This window comes from Phlebotomus argentipes, unplaced genomic scaffold, assembly GCF_947086385.1.
Source record: "Phlebotomus argentipes unplaced genomic scaffold, Phlebotomus argentipes genome assembly scaffold_4, whole genome shotgun sequence".
Classification (NCBI taxonomy): Eukaryota; Metazoa; Arthropoda; class Insecta; order Diptera; family Psychodidae; genus Phlebotomus; species Phlebotomus argentipes.
Window position 1 is genome coordinate 7579583 of NW_026776174.1, and position 18748 is coordinate 7598330.

Genomic DNA, 18748 nt, shown 5'->3' on the forward strand with positions numbered 1-18748 from the left:
TGCCTTCAAATTTAGTATGTTATAAGCTGGCATCGAGACCTTTCTAACGAACTCCAACCTAAGGATCTAGGTTCTTCGAACTCTTAGATATTAAGAGTCAAAGTTTGAAACCTTAAACAATCATAACTCCGGTTCTAATTATTTGATCGGAATGATTTTAGGTTCATTGGAAAGATCTCGTAAAATTCCATCGCTTAATTGGACATCATAATGCAATGTAACCACCGCTAGGGGCGCTAAAGTCGCAAAAACGAATTTCAAAACTTTAAAGTTGTTTAATTTGAGAACAAGACGATGCATTTTCTTTAAATTTTAGTATGTTATAGCAGAAGTCGAGACCTTTCCAAAGAACTACTACTTATTGGGATTGAAATTAAAGGAGTGGAGATATGGGGATTCAAAGTTTACACATTTACCGGGTCATATCTTCGTTGTTTATCAACCGATTTTGATCATCTCTTCACCAAAAGATGTGTTTTGACCAAGGTTTTGACACCCTTTAATAATTCATATTTACTATTAGCTTTGCCTCAAATTGAGTTTGTCACAATTCCCTCCGATGAGCTCATTTCTTTCAATCTACATCAATTTCTTCGTAAAAAAGAGATAATAGAATCGATTTCTTAGAACCACTTGAATGAAGTTAAAACGGTTTAATGTGAAAACACAGTGTGAATTTCATTGTTCCATTTCCGCTTGATTTGCCATCATTTTCATGGTGTATCTTTGGGGGAGATGCGAAAAGATAAAAGTACGAGAGTGAAGAGTTGGAGCTGGTTGGTTGATTTGATTGATTACACTGGTCAAAGATGTGGACAGCCAATCACTTTATCGGTTTACTGGCTCTCGCAAAAGCCTCGATTGTGGCTCCACTTCGCTTTGATGTTTCCATTCTGCGGCGCTAATGTTGGGGATGAGCGAAAAGACGAGGACAAGCTGCGCGGGAAAAGTCTCAATCCCACGGAAGAGTTCGCGAAAGACCTTTATTAGTGATCCATTATTAATGGTTTCTTGTTAAAATTTTATAAATTAATATCTTTAGAGTCTTATTTATAGCAGGATGGGATTGTAGAGTGTGATAGTTGGCAATAAAGCTCCTTGACGCACTGAACCTAATCGAGTTCGAAGCGTGAATTTCACACAAACCCCAAGAGCGTTCAGGTGGAAGGTGACTGAAGAGGGGGTGCTTTTTTTTAAGTATTCATTAATCACATTCATCTGCGGAGCATTTTCCACCTTTCCCAGTGCGAGAGCTCAGGAGCCAGAGGCGAGCATTTTGATGAATTAACGCCGTTGAAGGCAATTGGAGCATCGTCCCTCATCCGCGGCAAGTCGAAGGGTGAAGTTGGGTCGGTGGAGTTTTATTTCCAGTAAATCCAGAGCCATTTTGAGGTAGCATTGTTGCTCTCTTATTGAATTACCCGCAGCATTCCGCCGGGGTTGTTTGAATGCTCAGACAATGCGGGGGCGAAGTGAACACCTTTATCATCACCCCACCTAGCCTGTGTCCCTCGGCGCGATGGGGGTTGGTGGCTCTGGAGATGGTAGCAAAACAAACGTTTTGTTGAGTAATGAAAACGCAGGGCAAATTCAGAAAAATTGAGATAATTTTCCGTCGGCTTGAATAATTGAAACTCTTCGTAGTCTCTCTCTCTCTCTCTCTTCTGGAGCAGTGTCAAGGGATGTTTGCTGCTTTTTTTTGATACTTCTTCCACCCGAAGCGCAATTATAATTCACCCTCCCCGAGATGTGAACCTGTGTGCGAAGGTAAAAAAAAAAGCTGGAATATCCTCATATTAAAATTGATTTACATCTCAGGTAATTTTTCCGCTCTTCTCCCATCATTCCAAAGTAAACAACTAATTCAATTTCACTTTATACAATTAAAATGTCTCGCTCTTTTTCCTGTCCATCGAGCAGGAAAAAAAGCCTCCTTCAGCTCGGCGTAATTAATTTGGCGTGCAAGTAAAAGAGTGAAATTCAGGAATTTCACGAGCCGTGATTCGTTCAACCCTCGTTTCATCTGGTGGATGTTTAGACAAATCCTGCAAGATGACATTCCCAAACGGCGAAGGGTGGGATTTTGGACACGAGTATCAGATTTCAAACACTTGTCGCAGCAATTGTGAGGCGTAAAACGATCTGATGAATTTATGTGGGAAAATAATAACCATTAAATTACATGCTTTTTATCATTGCAAAGACTTTTGTTAGTGTCACATTGAAAAGCCGTGACGAAGAGCTCGAATTGGATCACTAGAATGAGCTTTAATGCCTTGAAAGAGCACAAAAACTTCCCTAAGCAGCATAAGTTGTCAATTTTGTGTTTTTCCTCAAAGCATTAAAGACATATTCTAGTGATCCAATTCGTGCTCTTTATTACTAATTAAAGCAATAAGTTTGCATTGGAACCATTTCAACCCATCAATTAGGTGAAAATATGAAACTCAATAGCGTTGAAAAACACAGCAATTTCCAGCAAAATATTCAGATTAAGTTTTCTGCTTCAATTAGATAATTATTCATTTTCTTTCTGCTTTATTTCTCTAAATATTGTGCTAAAGTTTTTGCTTTCTTCAGATCAAAATTTAGCAAGAAAATTAATTCTTTCATTTGGTTTCTTTCTTTGAAAATCTCTCCATTTTGAGAGTATTTATATTTATATAAATATATTTATATAATTATTTTGAGTGTTGTTAACATGAAGTATATTATTGAAATGGCATGATTCTACAAGAAGCGACATCTATGCATTAAAATACGCATCAATACTTTGACTGGTCGCCGCTACGTTCGCTAGTGCAGCAACCGAATGGCTGAGTTTTTAGCGAAAGAAAGCGCAAATCTTAGCATTTTGTGCTCGCTTTGTCGGTTAAACGTTATTAAAGCAAGTAAACGATTTAATTAAACACCAAATAAATTAGCAAGAGTTTGTAAAATACCAGGAATTCTTTTAGAAAATCATTCCAGAATGAATTTTGCGGTATTTCCATTGAAAACACAAATTTCTGTTCGTTCACTGTCTATTTATATTTCAATGGTTACTCTTATCTTGGTTTGGTATTATGTGTGTTCTTTCTGTGATTAATTGAATTTTCAGTGGAAGCGGAACATTTATTCGTCGATATAATTCAATCCCTTGAAGCTCCTGTTGAGAAGAACAGCGAGAAGATCCTGCGGATGTCTTGAGTACTTCGTATTGCTGCCGGATCCAAATCCATCGAGGGCAGTTGAGTATCTGCCTGGCAAGTCAGCCTCGTGGTCGAGCTGCTGATAATCCACATCGGCTATTTTGTGGCCCAAGTTTTCCGCGGCGAAACTCCTCTTGCCGTTCTTCCAGCCGCGCGAGTACTGGAAGGTTTGACTCTCAATTCCCAGGATGCTGATCAGCAGGAGAATGCAGGAAAAAGCCACTTGCAAACTCTTCATGATGACGACTTCTGACAACGCGTTCCAAACTTTCTGACGTGAATGTCTCCGCGAAACTGAACTTCCTCAAGAGATTCCATCGCTTTTATAACTGCGACGGTCTTATAATTGCTGGGATTATAATTACAAGGAGTGCAACTCCTTTCAAAATCCCTCTCAATTAAAATTAGCGACACATTGTCTTTTGAAGCCTTTTAGGAGGAAGAAGCAGAATTATTTCTAAGAATGTATAAAGCCAAGGGGAAGATAATGTGGCTAAAATCTGTACACCACTTCTTGAGACTTCTACAATTTCTTTGAAGAATCCTCAACACTTCCCAAGACTTTAGACTTCATGGAACTGGAATTTGACTAAAATCTAACCGAAAACTGAAATCTAACTGTCAACTCTAAAATTCACGTTTTCACACGATATTTTATGATTTTCTTCCGCTAAATTTCACTTTTGCCTTAATTTCTTGGTCATAATCCTTATTATTATTGTATTTTACTCAAAATCGTAACAGTTTATTAAAAAAACAATGAGGTTATGTTTTACTTCAGCATTATTTCCTAAAATCACGATTTTCATTGAGTAAAAATACGCAATTCTACCAATAAAATGAAAATACTTTCAGTTTGGACGCAAAAATTTCTACTTTAAGATATTATTTAGTCTTAAACCAGTCACATAACCTAGAAAAATATGTCAAAAACAAAGTTATGAGCCAAATGTTGCTTAAATTGCAACACTTTCTTAAATTTCTACTGATCAGTACACCACTTCTGATCATATTATCTCCCCCTTGAATGAAGCTACACAATTTCCATCGCTTCATATGAATATTAATATTATTATAGAAATTATCGGCAGTTAAATTTAGGAATCCACAAAATGTATTCTGAGGATTCTGAGTAATTAGTGTCTGCGCAGAATTTTGCTCTTTGACAAATGCCTTCAATTCGTTCTTTTGCATAATTACTGTGTCAGAGCATTTTCAACTAGCTTTATTTATTCACGGAGCGTATAAAATAACAGCAGAAGAAATTCAAACGCCCGCCAAAGCTCAGCAGCGGAGCTTTTTCTGAACGCGCCGTCAAATTCACCACCACGTCAGATTGTCAGCCATTCTCACCACTCGACCCCCACTCCAAAAGTCAGCCATGACAGCACGACGACGAGAAAAGTCTGCAAAAGTCAGAAATGTTCGCAATCGGAGTATTTGAGTGAAAATTGTGAATTTTGTGGTGTTCAACATTTGCTGCAATTACTGTTTTGTGATTATGTGCTTATGACAACGACCGAGTAACGAATTCTAATGGATACATTTCGTAAATGGTTAAACAAACCAAAAGTGAGTAACAAAAATGTCGCGCTGCCACAATGGAAATTTTCACTCATTTTCTCACTCACTTTTTGCCCTCATCACAGCCCCAAATGGGCTGTCAGAGTGGCAAAAGTGCCCCCTGGGGCTCCGCCAGGGTGGCAACGAGTGATTTTGGTGGATTGTCGCGGTGGAAAGAGTGGTTTCGAGGCAGGAAAAAGGGGTCAAAGAAGTATGAAATTTGATGTGACGATTTCCCCTTATCAGGGAATGAATTATGGAAATGTTTTCATCAGTGGTTTTCACACATTTCACAACCAATTAGCCCGATCCGCCAAGGCGTCCTCGCGCGCCTCGCCATCCCAACGCGGCCAGAACAATGAGCCACTATCAGATAACGGAGTTTTTCCGTGTACCAACGCCACTTCTCAGCCAGTGAAACGCGCAATTAGCACCAAAGAGAACGAATTGAGGTGCCTCTCGCGGTCATTCTCTCTCGCTCTTCGGCCCAAATAGCCCCAAAACGGCGTTTCGCAAAGTCCACCAGCCCGTCCGGGGCCTCATCTGGCCACTGGTGTCCCCGTGGGGGCGCTGCAGAGGCGAAAGTGGCGGCGATGTTAGCGGAAATCGCAAGAAAAGGGCTCTAATTCCGGAAACAAGATTTCTCAAACCGATTTTGACCGATTTTAGGACTACTTTGATTTTGGAGTTCTTTTTATCAATATTAATAAAATCAGGATCTAAAAGTTCGGACAGAAGTTTAAGAAATCCAACATTAAATAGAATATTTATTAAACAATTAACTAGCAAAAAAAAAAATCATAGATAAAAACAAAGATAATACAATAAACATTGCGAATAATAGTTTGTCTAGTTTGACCTACTTTCTTGCCTACTTACCCACTTTAACTTCAATAAGAATTAAAGAACTAATCAGATTGAGGCTTGTGGTTTAATTGTTTTATCATTTTTTTCAAAAGAATTAAGTAAATGTAATTGATTTTAAGATATATTCCAAAATGGGCCTGAAAACTGGAATGCTCTGTTGCACGTGTTCTTCAAGTCTTAACTCAAATTCATTTAATTTCTGCGACTTATTTTTTCCAATGATCAAAGAAAGAGATCTTCAACCTTAAGAGTGACCCTTTGAATACGAAAAAAACTGAGCAAATTTTGCAATAATCTTGAATTTGAAACGATTCTCAAGAACGTAATTCTTGTTATTGGTGAAGAAGCAAAACATTTCCATAAAATAAAACTCACTATCAGGTCAAGTTCAAATGATTTTTGTTAAACATTTATTACAGTCTATTCAGCAATTTTAATTTGAAAAAAAAAAAATAGAAGTCAAGTATTAATGTTTTGCGAAAAAAAGAGAAGATTGTGATAAGGTGAATTTGGCTGGCAGAAAATTTCATTCGATATCAGGAGCAATTTGATAGAGTGCTTATCGGTGGATTTGACATTTACCATCCTTTATGCCCTCCTGGTATCTCTGCTTGAATAGGTTTTATTTGCATAATGCGCGATAACACGCGTTTCTCCCCGCTCGACAGCCAAAGTGATAAGAGATGGAATAGAGAGCGTGAGGGATTTGTCGGTGACACGGCGGTTGGAGAAAATATGGCATTTTCTTGGCGATACACAAAAGATACCACAATCAACACAGTTTTTACTTGGGCATTTTGTACAATTACTCTATCGCCTATTATTTACGCCACAAATATAGTGTCTTGTGTTCCCCAGTTGAAGGTCTTCCTCGTGGAGGGAAAGAGAGACAGAGAGAGAGACTCTCATAAGATTCACGGCAGTTCACAATTCATCGTGCTGTTTTTTTTTTATTTTATTCTTCCTATCCTCACTCTCTTCCCTCTCTGTCACTCTCGTTCGCACTGGCGAAATAAGCGAATGCGTCCTTCTACTCTGATACGACTGAGATACCTTGCGTATTTTCCGCCAAACGAGTCTTCCAATTTCTTGTCCGACACTTTTGATCCCCACTCGTGAGTTTCTCTCCATTGAGGTCTCTCTTGGCTGATTCATGGTTTCGACTTTATCACTTTTCAACCACGCGTACACACGAAACTCTCACATGTGTGCGATTCCGATATTCCGATGGAAATTTTCTGCCATCCCACACGTGACTCTATCACTGCCGATATTCTCCAATATCAAAACATTTGCTGATAACTGTGCGAATTCGGTTCTGGCTCCACAATGCACCGCACACGAAATACTGCGTGGCTAAGTTCAAGGGGGAGATAATATGTCTTAATCTTTAACAGGAATCTTTAACACTTCAGAGACACTTCTAAATCGCTTTTAAAGCGTCGATTCCATTGCTTTTTAGACTCCTTCAGCAGTTTAAACTCTTCAAATACTCAGATTGGGAGTCGATGAGACAGTTGAGGTTATGTTTGCAACAGCTGTTCATGTAATATTTAGGAAATTTTGCTTTTGCAATACAAATTTCTTTACAACATTTTTGTAAAATAAGACTCTCAGAACTAGGGAATATTGGCCAACTATTGAATTCGAGAAATAACTTCAAAGAGTTGAGATTGATATCAAAATTTCGACTTGAAAATCTCTGTCGCGGAACTTGTTTTCTGATCTGGGAAAACAGGGAAAGTCAGGATCAAAATCTCTGCAGCATTAAGTACGTTCGGAACCACGAACAGTGACGTATTCATTAAAAACACCTGCTGGAGCGTTTTAATGACACATTTTGCACATGAAAATAAAAGATTCTTGTGTTTAAAAGTATTTAGAGGTTATAAATAAGTATTTTGGGGTGTTTGTTGTGTTCTAGAAGACTGAAAACCATGAAAAACTTAGATTAATTTCGATCGAATCGATTGATATATCGAGGAATCGAGTTTTGATCCAATATGACCAAATTGTGAGGTTATGAATCCACTCAAGAAATTTTTCTAGGCATAAATTCAATTTTTTTAAACCTGAAAATGAAGAAATTTAGTTAATATCACAATGTTTCTACTGGAAAATGAGGTTTAATTGCTATTTTTTAAGCACAAACCGTGGTAATAACTAATCAAAAGACATTTTTCTAGACTCAAATGATATTTTTGAGGTTATGATTGACTTAAAAGCTGTTTTCTACTTCTAAATTTAACCAATTTGAAGTCTTTCGAGTAAAAATGCTCAATTCTGCCGAGAAAAGAGAAAAATTCAATTCAGAATCTGTTAAAATCGATCACATAACCTAAAAAAAGCGATCAAATTGATTTTTTTTAAGCAAAATAACTTAGAAAATGTCTCTATTTGTTGAGACAGAAGCTTTTCTGATTAAATATTGATAATATTTTATCACTTTTAATTTCAAACACTTCCTTTGAAGCTGTACACCACTTCCGATCACAATATCTGCCCCTTGCTTAAGTGCATGGCGAGCAAAGTGTTTGTTTTGAGGAAATTTTTACATTGATTAACGTGTGAATATGTGCAATATGCGCTACGTGTAATATTTTCTGAATTTATTTAGCGAATTTTAACTTGTAACATACAACAGCTGTTGAGGTTTTCCGAGAAGGTTGATGGAAAACAAACACTTCACAATGGGCAGAATATCGCTTCGGAAGAAAAAGATTCACAACATATCCTGGTTACTTTATCTCTCTTGCTGGAGTAAAATACATCGTTGAGCTTTAATAGTCAAGCACAATTGTTGACAAATTAGTTAAAGCGAGTGTAATGACAATTGTTCTATGCACACAATTCAAGCGCAGAGTTGTAAATCTTGCTTGTTTTCCTTGTTTCTCTTGAAAGAAAAACACTATGAAGTCTCAGTGTGGATTTATTTTTGTGCAGAAACATTTATTTTTTGATGTTTTATAACAGAAATACTGTGAGGTTTTCAATGGATTCACTCACATGTTAAGGCATTGCGATGTGTGGATATTTATGGTGGATGTAGAATTGTGATGGAGAGTGTAAAATGATAGAGGAAGAAGGTAACCTTTACTCGATATAGCACAGCATTTCTGCTAACGCAAATGTGGCACAGACGAGTGAATATGACTGTGACGTAAAGTGTGAGTGCTTTGAGGTAAACCTTGGGAAATTCATGCGTTTTTTCTTTCTATATTCCAACGCCATACTGTGCGAGTGAGAAGAAGAAGAAGCATTGCAAAATTAGTTAAAAAGTATTAGTAAAAATACACAAAATTGGCGGGGAAAACCGAATATGGATGAGCAATTTGTCCACTGATTATGGCGACGATGGTGACGAAAAGGGGAAATCAATCTGGGTGACAAAAGGTGTCGGACGTAAATTGTAATTTTGCACGCTATCGATTGCAAGAAGTGAATTGCAAGAGTTTTCACTTTCAACCAACTATTGCGGTGTTCGATAAAAGGAAAGTTTCACTGTCTTCGTCGTTGGAGTTTCTGCGACTGCCAAATGAGAAACAACAACAACTTGTTTGCACATCGTCAACACTTCCGGTGTGCCATTTTCGATGGGAAATGCTTGAGAAAATGCAATTCGACGGGTTTATCGAAGACTATCAAAAGTTGTTCTTTTGATACTCTTGACGTCTTATGTATTCTTGGATAGATCTTAATGTGTTTTTATCACGTGTGAAAATATTACATTGGGTAAATTGGCAAAAATTTAAGAAATAAGATTTTTCTTAAAAATCTAGTGTGTAGAAAATTTCTGAATGTTGCGCTGAGAAGTATGAAAAGTCGACTTTTGATAGTTTTCGCCGCACAAATCATTCTGACCGGAATTATAATCATTATTCGATGGGCTAAAAAGACCTCAATTTTGCTGTTTTAAATCTTTTCACTGTTAAATTGACCAAAAATCCATCGTGAGTGTCTTTCGGTTTATAGACAGTAGACAAAATTGTGAAAGAAAATGGGCAGGAAAAATGTAAAAAATTGATTTTTACGAATTGTTTGGAAGAAAAACACCCGAAAACTGTCAAAAATCGACTTGTTTTATCAAATATTTTCAGTTTGTCTATCAATTATCCGTATTTTAGTTAATGTTTCAACAAATAACAGTGGAATAACCTGGGAAATATTGCATAAAAATAGAGTAGAGCAATATTATCAATTTACTGGAAGATAACAGAGTCAAACTTCAAATCGCTTTACGGAAAAATGGTGATTTTGACTTTTGATAGTCTTCAAGACACCCGTCGAATTGAGAATGTGATAAATGGGGAAAATATCTCAATTAATCCAGAAAACTATCTGAATTTCATATCAACATTTACCAACTTTATGTAACTGTGAAGCTGTATTGAATGAAGAGTGGCAAAAACATATCTGAGACTGTGGAAGAAGAAGAAGCGAGAGTGATCAAATGCTTTCATTTTTATACCAGAATTATTTATGCAGTTTTTGTTCAGTATTATTAATTCAATCGTGAGTTTTATTGTTTATTTGTTGTTTCGAGACTGTCTGTATTTACTCTTTTTTTCTTTTTCTCTCATCGAAAGAAAGAAGTCAGAAAAGAAATTTTTACGGAACTATGATTTCATTGAATGGTTGGAGAGGAAAGAAAAATTTATTAAACATGATGTTTACAGAATTGAAAAATTGTACAAGATATGAGTGATTGTGTGTGTTTTGCTGGAGAACATCGTATTAAATCGTTGTTCATTTTGCCCACAATTTTTATAATAAATATCGTTATAATGTGTCATAGGAAATGGAACGCATAAATTCTCTCTCTTTTTTTTGCGCAAGGCTTTTTGAATATTAAAATTGAGATCAATTGTGCATAATTGAATCGTGGCAACTCTTGTGCCCCGAGCGATTAATTCCCAGTGTCCGGAAGAGTGTTTGCTGAATTGGGGGTTGTAGGACAACGGGAAGAGCAGGGAAGCAAGAGCCTTTGACCTTCGCGCGGTGATAAACGCGATTGCTGAACGCTGAAGGATACTTCCTATCGTCCATGTGTGCAGTGTTGATAATGAAAGTATTGTTGGCGCTATTTATTTTTAAACAGGAATACCATTGAATGAGATCATCTGCCCAGAGTGCATTTTAAATCTTATCGCTTGCTCTGGACAAAAGTGGCTCGTGGGATTTCAGGGTAGACGCTGTGGTTTATCAGCTCCAGTCTCGTTGCAACTTTACTTTCATCACATTTTAAATAGGTTTTTTTTTTTAAGATGAATTCGTAAAAGGTGTTGCAAGATTACGATTCATAACATTTACAATAATGTGGGGAATTTATCTTATGCGAGACATGAAAGGTGAAGACAAGAAAAGCCGGAAAATTCACGTGAAAAGCAAGGAAATAGACAAGAATGGTGTTTTTATGAAAATAAACAGACATTTATTGGATTTTTGTGGCCATTTGTGCACATTTCAATGCACCAGATTGGGGCTATGATGTGTTTTCGAACGTTCTTCGATCCTTTGTATTATATGTTAAATTGATAGATGGCGTTGGGGGGAGAGCCAGCCAGTCCTTGCGTAGATCCAAAAGAACATGTAAACCTCCCGATCGACTGAATATCTGACTCATGATCTTTCTGTTATAAATCAAAACCTAGGAATACTAATTGAAATAATGTAAATAAAAAACTACATTCATAATATTTTAAGGAGGGAAGATTGTTATATGTTAAGTTCATAGATGGCGTTGGGGGGAGAGCCAGCCATATTGGATTTGGAAGCACAAGAAGAAAGACGCCAAAATAAATAAGTAACAAATACACAAAACTTTGCAAGGGAACTGATTAAGCTATAAAATAAATAAAAACTAACTAGAAACGGGACTGTGCTAAAATGTTATAACAAAGACATCTTCCAAGACATTCTGGTCAGCAGAATCCTTTAAGAATCTCATCGGAAACACGCCTAATGTCAGGAACAATCAGAGATGAAGATGTCTTGTCACAGGAATTCACTATTTCGCCCTGTTGAATTCATTCTTTGCGTTGAAAACATCCCTTGGCAATCGCCGAAAACTCCTGGAAGATCCTTGAGATTAGTTTTGGAGGAACACGGAAAAATGCGCTTGAAAATGACATTCTGACAGCTGAAACTCGTATTAAATAAAAACAAAATTTGCTTTGCAACGCCTTCTTATAAGTATTTCATCCTCACCTTACACTAGCGCCGCCAGGCGGTCGCCAAAATAAGCTATGAAAAGTGTAAAGTTGCAGAACCAAATTAGTAGTTTTTACGAACTGAATTAGGAAATCCGTAATGTTGCAACGACTCATTAATAGCAAAAATATGCAGAAGAGCGAACGTGCTCTGATTGTGTCTTACTGTGAATGCAGAGATTTGTAAATACTTGATAAATGTGTTTGACTTGGAGATTGAAGAATTCCTTTTTGGGGATTTTTGTTAATCTTTGTGTATATTGAAACAATAACAATATATATATATATATTTTATCACTTTGAACTTCAGGCGGATGATAAGTCCATTTTGGCGAGATTCTATCATGCGGACCGAGCTCTTACAGCAGTTGCCAGTGAGTTGGACAGTTTCGATGGTAGAGCCGAGCCTGAAAGATGTTCTCGTTTAGTTGGACGCTTGCGGCAAGGACAAGTACAGAACCTGTCTCTCTCTGTGTAAATAGTAATTGTTGCACATTTACTAAATCTTCCTCTTTCTCTTTTTTGCCCTCTGCAATGACACAGGATAAAGTTCTCGCCATAACGCATCAGATAATGGACGAATTGCTGGGAGAAGATCGTGCACCGCGAGCATTTCGGGCGAAATTCCCTGAAGAGGTGCTTCAGGAGAGTTTGGCGGGTCAATTGTGGTTTGGTGCTGAATGTCTGGCAGCTGGATCGTCAATTCTCAATCGTGAGGCGGAGAGTACGGAGATGCGACCGCTGGCCAAAGCTGTGACGAAGAGTTTGGACAATGTGAGAAATCTGTTGCGAGAGCAGTGCCTTCGAAATAATACACCAAATTCACCCACGCTAAATTTAAACATAAACGACGTGGCGACGGAGACTCTGTGCGAGAGTCTGAAGATATTTGATAGACTATTTGCCGAATTTGAGTTCAGATATGTGAGCGCAATGGTGCCGGTGAAGAGCAAGCAGGAGCATGAGATGCAGGAGATGATTTGCGTGCTGTTCTCGGAGACTGTGCAGCGGGCGCTGAAGATTGGATTGCTGGAGCAGGAGCAGGTGGACTCATTCGATCCCGCCCTGATGTTCTCAATACCGCGACTGGCCATCATCACGGGTCTCGTGATCTACGATCGTGGGCCGCTGAATATGAATATGCCGGCGGAGCAGTTGTCGGAGATGTTCAGGCCATTCAGGACATTGCTCATCAAGATTCGTGATCTATTGAGGACGTTGAACAAGAGTGAACTGTACCAGTTGGAGAAGCTGCTATGCACCAATGAGGACATCCACTTGAAGTGTGACTTTAACTGTGATGACGAGAAACTTATGCGTGGTGATGAGGAACTAGTGATTAGTGATTGTTGTAGCAAAGAGAAACTCCCGACCTTCTATTCTGTGGTCAATGAGGATGAGTCTGGGAGTGAATGGCACTCGTCCGAGGAGGACAGAGATGACACCGTGGCGTCAATTGGCAAGGAGGACAGCGCAGATTTGGTAACATCTGATTGTACTTCGGGTTATTTAATACCTAATACAAATTTTGGCAATTTACTCCAGCCAAACGATGCTCCTCTCACTGACAGTTTCATCTCCAGTGACGACGAGTTCACTGTGCGACCGGCTCAGAGTGGAGCCACTGATGAGGAGGGCAAAACTGAGGGCACAACTGAAGCTGGACATGATGGCCAGAGACGCGATGGAGACTCGGGCATTGGGACAGAGAACACAAGTCTGGATCGAACGCCAGATTCGGAGACGCAGAAAGTGGAGAATGAAACGGCATCCGTTGTGCCATTGACTGAGCGATATTCGGAGAATTGGGAGGAATTGGAGCGCCAGAAGCATGAGCAGCAGCCAAGCTGTAGTAGATTTACATCGGGCTCCTCTGGTGAGGACAAAACACAGCCGGCTGGCACGAGTCAGTCGCAATCGCAGCATATCAGCACCATAAAGAAACACAAAGTTAACAGTAGCGGAGCACGATCTTCACGTTCACAACGATCAAGTCGCCGGACTGCCACGTCGGGAGCGTCCACCTCGGCTCCGGCCAATGGGAACTACCTGCGACGCTGTGTCGTCTACGCGTCGCCGGGACTGCGGGCGCGATGCCCGGACAACACGTCGTCGAGCAGCAGCGGTGACACGTCGTCGTCGCAATCCGATGGAGACTCGCATGAGATTGCGCTGGCTTTGAGGGCCGCTGGCAGGATGAAATTTAAGTAAGTCTCGCACAATTTAGCCACAATTCCACGCATTTGGATTGGATTGATGAGGGGGAAAGTGAATCATTGCCTAATTTATAGAACGATCCAATGGAATGTGTGACACTCTCGATAGAAGACGGAGTGAATCATTTCATAGATTGGAAGAGTGATAAGAAGACACAGAAAGAAAAAATCAGTAGGAGTTTGTTAAATTTTACAAGAAATTACTGAAATCGTGTGGACATTTGTCAGATTTTTTAATAATTCTCTCGATAAAATTATCTAATTCACATATTTTACCAAAGCGGCGTGTAAAAGCTTGTAATTGTTCGTCAAAATATGTGCTTGAAGTGGTTTCCATTCCTCAAATATCCTTATACATTCCGTCCATTCCAATTTATTCTTCGAATAATTATATTCCCTTATTTCTAATGCGAATTTCACAGCAATTTCCTTAATTTTATCGCTTTATATCGGAATTTTTCCCTCAATCTTCGCCTAAAAAAACTCTTTCTAACACTAAATAAAATTTCCTCTTCAAGAATTATCTCTAATAATATGTAATGTACAAAAAATTTTGAGATTTATATCTTATGAAGCAATAGTAAAAAATCTTATTTATCTAAAAAGCACAAATGGGAAAAAATTGCCATGTTTTACGAATTAAAAGTCGAATATTTATTGTTTACGCTGAACAATTTTTCCAAGAAAAATGTCTCAAAAATTGAAGACAAACGCATAAAACGCCTTTTCAGAAAATAATTATAGATTTTCAGAATTATTCTAAAATGGTTTTTAGAGTTTTAATGAATAATTCTCATATCTTTTAATTTTTTTTCACTTGAAAACTTTAAAGACAATTTTAAGTGAAGTATGAAAAGTTGTTTTTTTAGAACTTGATTGGATAAAATCGACTCAAAGACTATTAAAAATCGTCTTTGAAAAGTTATATTTAAAGATTTTCTATTAATTTTGGCATATTTTAGTCAACAATTCCAATAAATACCAATAAAATCAACTAAAATATCTAAAAATTATTAAAAACCGAGCAATATTTGCACTTTAACGGACGATTTGAAGGCGTTTTGAAGGTTTTGAAGTGAGTTTGGCAAATTTTGCAGCTGTTTTAATGCTAAATTTTGAACTTGCTCTGCTGAAAAATTCCGGTTTTAGGCTTTTCATAGTTTTTGATTTATTTTAACCTTAAATTTCAATCTTTTTTATCTTATCTTGTGTCTGTATTTTTACACAAAAATACAATGAACGTTATAGAAAATCATGAAACAGAAATTAATTTCCTGACAACGTAAAAATGTTTGTATTTTTACGAAAAGTTACTTCTTTTTACATACTTTTTGTAACCTTTGATTGACAAACTTTGTCATCATTTCTACAATTTCTTTTCTTTCTGTGTATTCTTAAAAGTGAATAGATTTCTGGAATTTCGGGATAGAATTTTAAGTGGCAATGAAGATTTTCTTTCTGGTTTTCTTCATGGCTAATAATTTGACTTTTCATTTCATTCGTTCCATTCATTCTCATGAATATTACATTAGAAGATCTAATGAATTATGCCTGAGGAAAGAGCTTTCACTTAATTCACTTCGAGACGTCGAGAGCTTAGTGTGAATGCAGCTTCTAATCGTATTATTTTTTATGCGTCTGATAAGAATTCATGAAAAAAATATTGTGTATTTGTGTTTAATTAATAACATGCTGCGCAAGTTTACTTACAATCTCAATACATCATAAATCAAGGACGTAATAATCAAGATGTTGAAGCATTTTAGAGTGTAATCTTTATTGCAGTTCGATTGTGTTCAATTTTATGATTGAAATTTTGGCTGAAATTCAATGAAATTGACTGTGTTTTATGTGCAAAGTTGTGTTGATTATGCGACATGTCTTCACATAAAAGAAATGGTCATTTCAACACCCAAACAGATTATGGTAAATGTGAAAAGAAGCACAGTTTGATTTGTGAGGAAATATTGCGTTATATCATAAGTTAATATTTACTTGAAAATGGTACAAGTTCACAATATGCATAATTCTTCCATACAAGAAGTGGAGTTTGTGTTGCATCTTTTAATATTTTATTTTGGTGAAAGGAAACCTTGTGTAAGTCATTATGGGCAGAATGCATTTACTGACCGTGTGAATGTGTGTTTTTGTGTGTGTGTGGAAAAGTAGATTATATCTCTTTGTGACATTCCATCTATTCAGCGGAAAACTGAAAGGAAAAATTTCAAACCGTCATAACTCAGGTTCTATGGCAGTGACAAAAAAGTAAAACCCTATTTTGGAAACGTCTCGATCTGGAATATCGAAATACTTAGGAAATTATCCCAAAATATTGTGACTTTGGAACCAAAATTTTCACTTGACAATTTTAAAAATTTTGTTATTAACATTAGCGCCTCTGGCGGGGGTCTGATGAACTTCCTTTGTTCTAAATAGTTTTAGAGTTCTGCAAGAGCTTTCTAACGAGTCCAAAACCATTAAAATCGGGTAAATAGAATCGAAGTTATTGCGTATTTAAATTTAAAACTTTAAACAGCCATAACTCCGGTTCTATTGCATCCAGAAAAAACTATAACCTATTTTTAAAGACGTCCTGACATGGAGTATAACATACTAAATTCTCATTAAATTGCATAAGAAATTTGCCGAGATACAGGCGTTCAAAGTTTTTTTTTCTCTCAATGTGGCGGCATTCGTTATGACGTCATAGCCTAACGGTAAATGCAGCCTACTAAAGGGCGTCGAGACACGTCTTTTGGTGAAGAGATGATCGAAATCTGTTGGTAAATAGCGGAGATATAAGCCATTAAAAGTGTGAACTTTGACCTTCCATATCTCCGCTCCCAAAACATCAGACCCTACAAGTAGGGAATTGTTGGAAAGGTCTTGAGGCCAGCTATAACATCTTAAAATTTGGAGCAGATTCATGCCATAAAGGCTGAGTAAATGGAGAAAATGTGTTTTGTGGGTGTTCAAAATGGCGGACGGAAAGGTTGTTTTGATGTATTTTGCGAGTTTTTATTTTTAGCGCGGTTACAAGTACCAGCGGGCTTTGCCCAGCTGGAATACGAGCAAGAAGAAGGGGAAGAATTTTGACTCATGAAGGCTCTTTTTTTTGGAATCTTCAAGGAGCGTGGAAAATCTTCTTCATCGTCTCTTTGTTTGCATCGCTGGCGTGGCTGATCAACTGCAGACGAATTTTGCATCGGATTTGCGTCAAATACTGCGGAGTGTCTTTCTTATGAATGAATCGCCGCCGCCGAAGGAGGAGATCATACCAAATGTGCAGGAGAAGCCGAAGGATGCCAACGATCTGTTTGAGTTTCGCGCCAGCGAGAGCGACGTCGTGGTGCAGACGAATGGGGGCTCAAACCAAAGCATTTACTCGGCCGAGGAGGTCAATCCGGAGCTGGACAGTGTGTTCGAGGGCACGCGCGAGGGCGCCACGACGGCGCGCAGTGCCAGCGAGGAGATTGACACGACGAGTGTGGTGGGGCGAGCGGGTGTGGAGAGGAGTCACAGTCTGGGCGAGAGTCCCACGGACAGTTCCACGTCCAGCGCCGCCAGCCGCCACAGTCACTCGATGCAGGAGCCCGCGGGCGACACCGTGAGCCCGAAGCGCATCAATGTGATCGTGAGTGACGATGGCGGACAGAATGCGCGCAGCTGCAGTGCCGGGAATTCGCCGGTGGCGGTGCCAAGGACGCGCTCGTACTCCTCCAGCGATCATCTGCCCGTGGCGACGCGCCCCGAGCGCCCGCCACGGTGGATTCCGGACGAGGAGGCGCCGCGCTGCATGGCCTGCAGCGCCGTCTTCACTGCCTTCCGGCGTCGCCATCACTGCCGGTGCTGCGGCAAAGTGTTCTGCGGCGTCTGCTCCAACTCATCCGCCCCGCTGCCCAAGTTCGGACTCACCAAGGCCGTCCGCGTGTGTCGTGCGTGCTTCGTGCGCGAAGTGGGCACCGTATAGGGTCCCGAGCGTCCTCAACTTCTTCTCTCGCTCGCACGCCAGACAACACGCACGCCACTCACGCGCACGCCGAGGCGGCAGTGGAGAGAGACAAGTGTGACTATGCAGAGAAATGCAGATATCAGAGAGAATGTTAAAAAGTGTTTAAAATTTAGGACGCGATAGAGTTACAGCATCAAGATTTTCTTATACATTTTTTGTTTGTTTCTTTTCTACATAATTACGTATTCTATATGTCTTTTTCTTTTTGGTTTTTATCATAATACGAGAGAGAGAGAGAGGAAAAAAAACATGTACTTTATAGCCAAATTATGTCCCAACTTTAATTGAATTTAACAAGAAGACATTTTGATGGATTTTTAATTTGTAGCAGTTCAATATTTAGTTTTTTCACTCGATGAATTTGACTTTTTTATTAACTTCTTAATGCCTTGAAACTTATTCATTCCATTTTATTGCAATTAATAATGCTAACAGATTTAAATAAAAAAGGGAGAGAAAACAGTGAATTTAGTAAAAAAAAAATAAAATGCAAAAATCTTTGGTCGGTGTTAATGTTTAAAAGAGTTTTTGTCTAAAGAAAAAAAGAAAAGAAATGAAGAAAATATAACATTACATAGAACAATAATAATTCCCGCCGTATAAAGAGTTTGGTATATAAATTTCCCAAGATGATGATGAAGAAAAAACCATGAAAGACAGATTTTTCCCCTCCTTTTTTTCGACGAATAA

The 18748-nt window shown here is 38.4% G+C and overlaps 1 protein-coding gene across 1 annotated transcript; it reads left to right on the forward strand.

The window, feature by feature from the left end:
• Positions 1–4558: 4558 nt before the first annotated feature.
• Positions 4559–18016, forward strand: LOC132258402 (lateral signaling target protein 2 homolog). Its single transcript, XM_059755726.1, has 5 exons — positions 4559–4763; positions 12141–12281; positions 12374–13312; positions 13376–14037; positions 17176–18016. Exons 1-5 carry the CDS (start codon positions 4728–4730, stop codon positions 18014–18016), a joined length of 2619 nt encoding a protein of 872 aa, XP_059611709.1. The 5' UTR covers positions 4559–4727.
• Positions 18017–18748: the final 732 nt, after the last annotated feature.

Excerpts from the sequence above, each read along its gene's own strand:
- LOC132258402 (XM_059755726.1), top strand. The coding sequence starts at position 4,728 with ATGGATACATTTCGTAAATGGTTAAACAAACCAAAA. Across the intron at positions 12,282-12,373 it reads GACGCTTGCGGCAAGGACAA|GATAAAGTTCTCGCCATAAC; the intron begins GTACAGAACCTG and ends GCAATGACACAG. Across the intron at positions 14,038-17,175 it reads GCTGGCAGGATGAAATTTAA|GAGCGTGGAAAATCTTCTTC; the intron begins GTAAGTCTCGCA and ends GGAATCTTCAAG.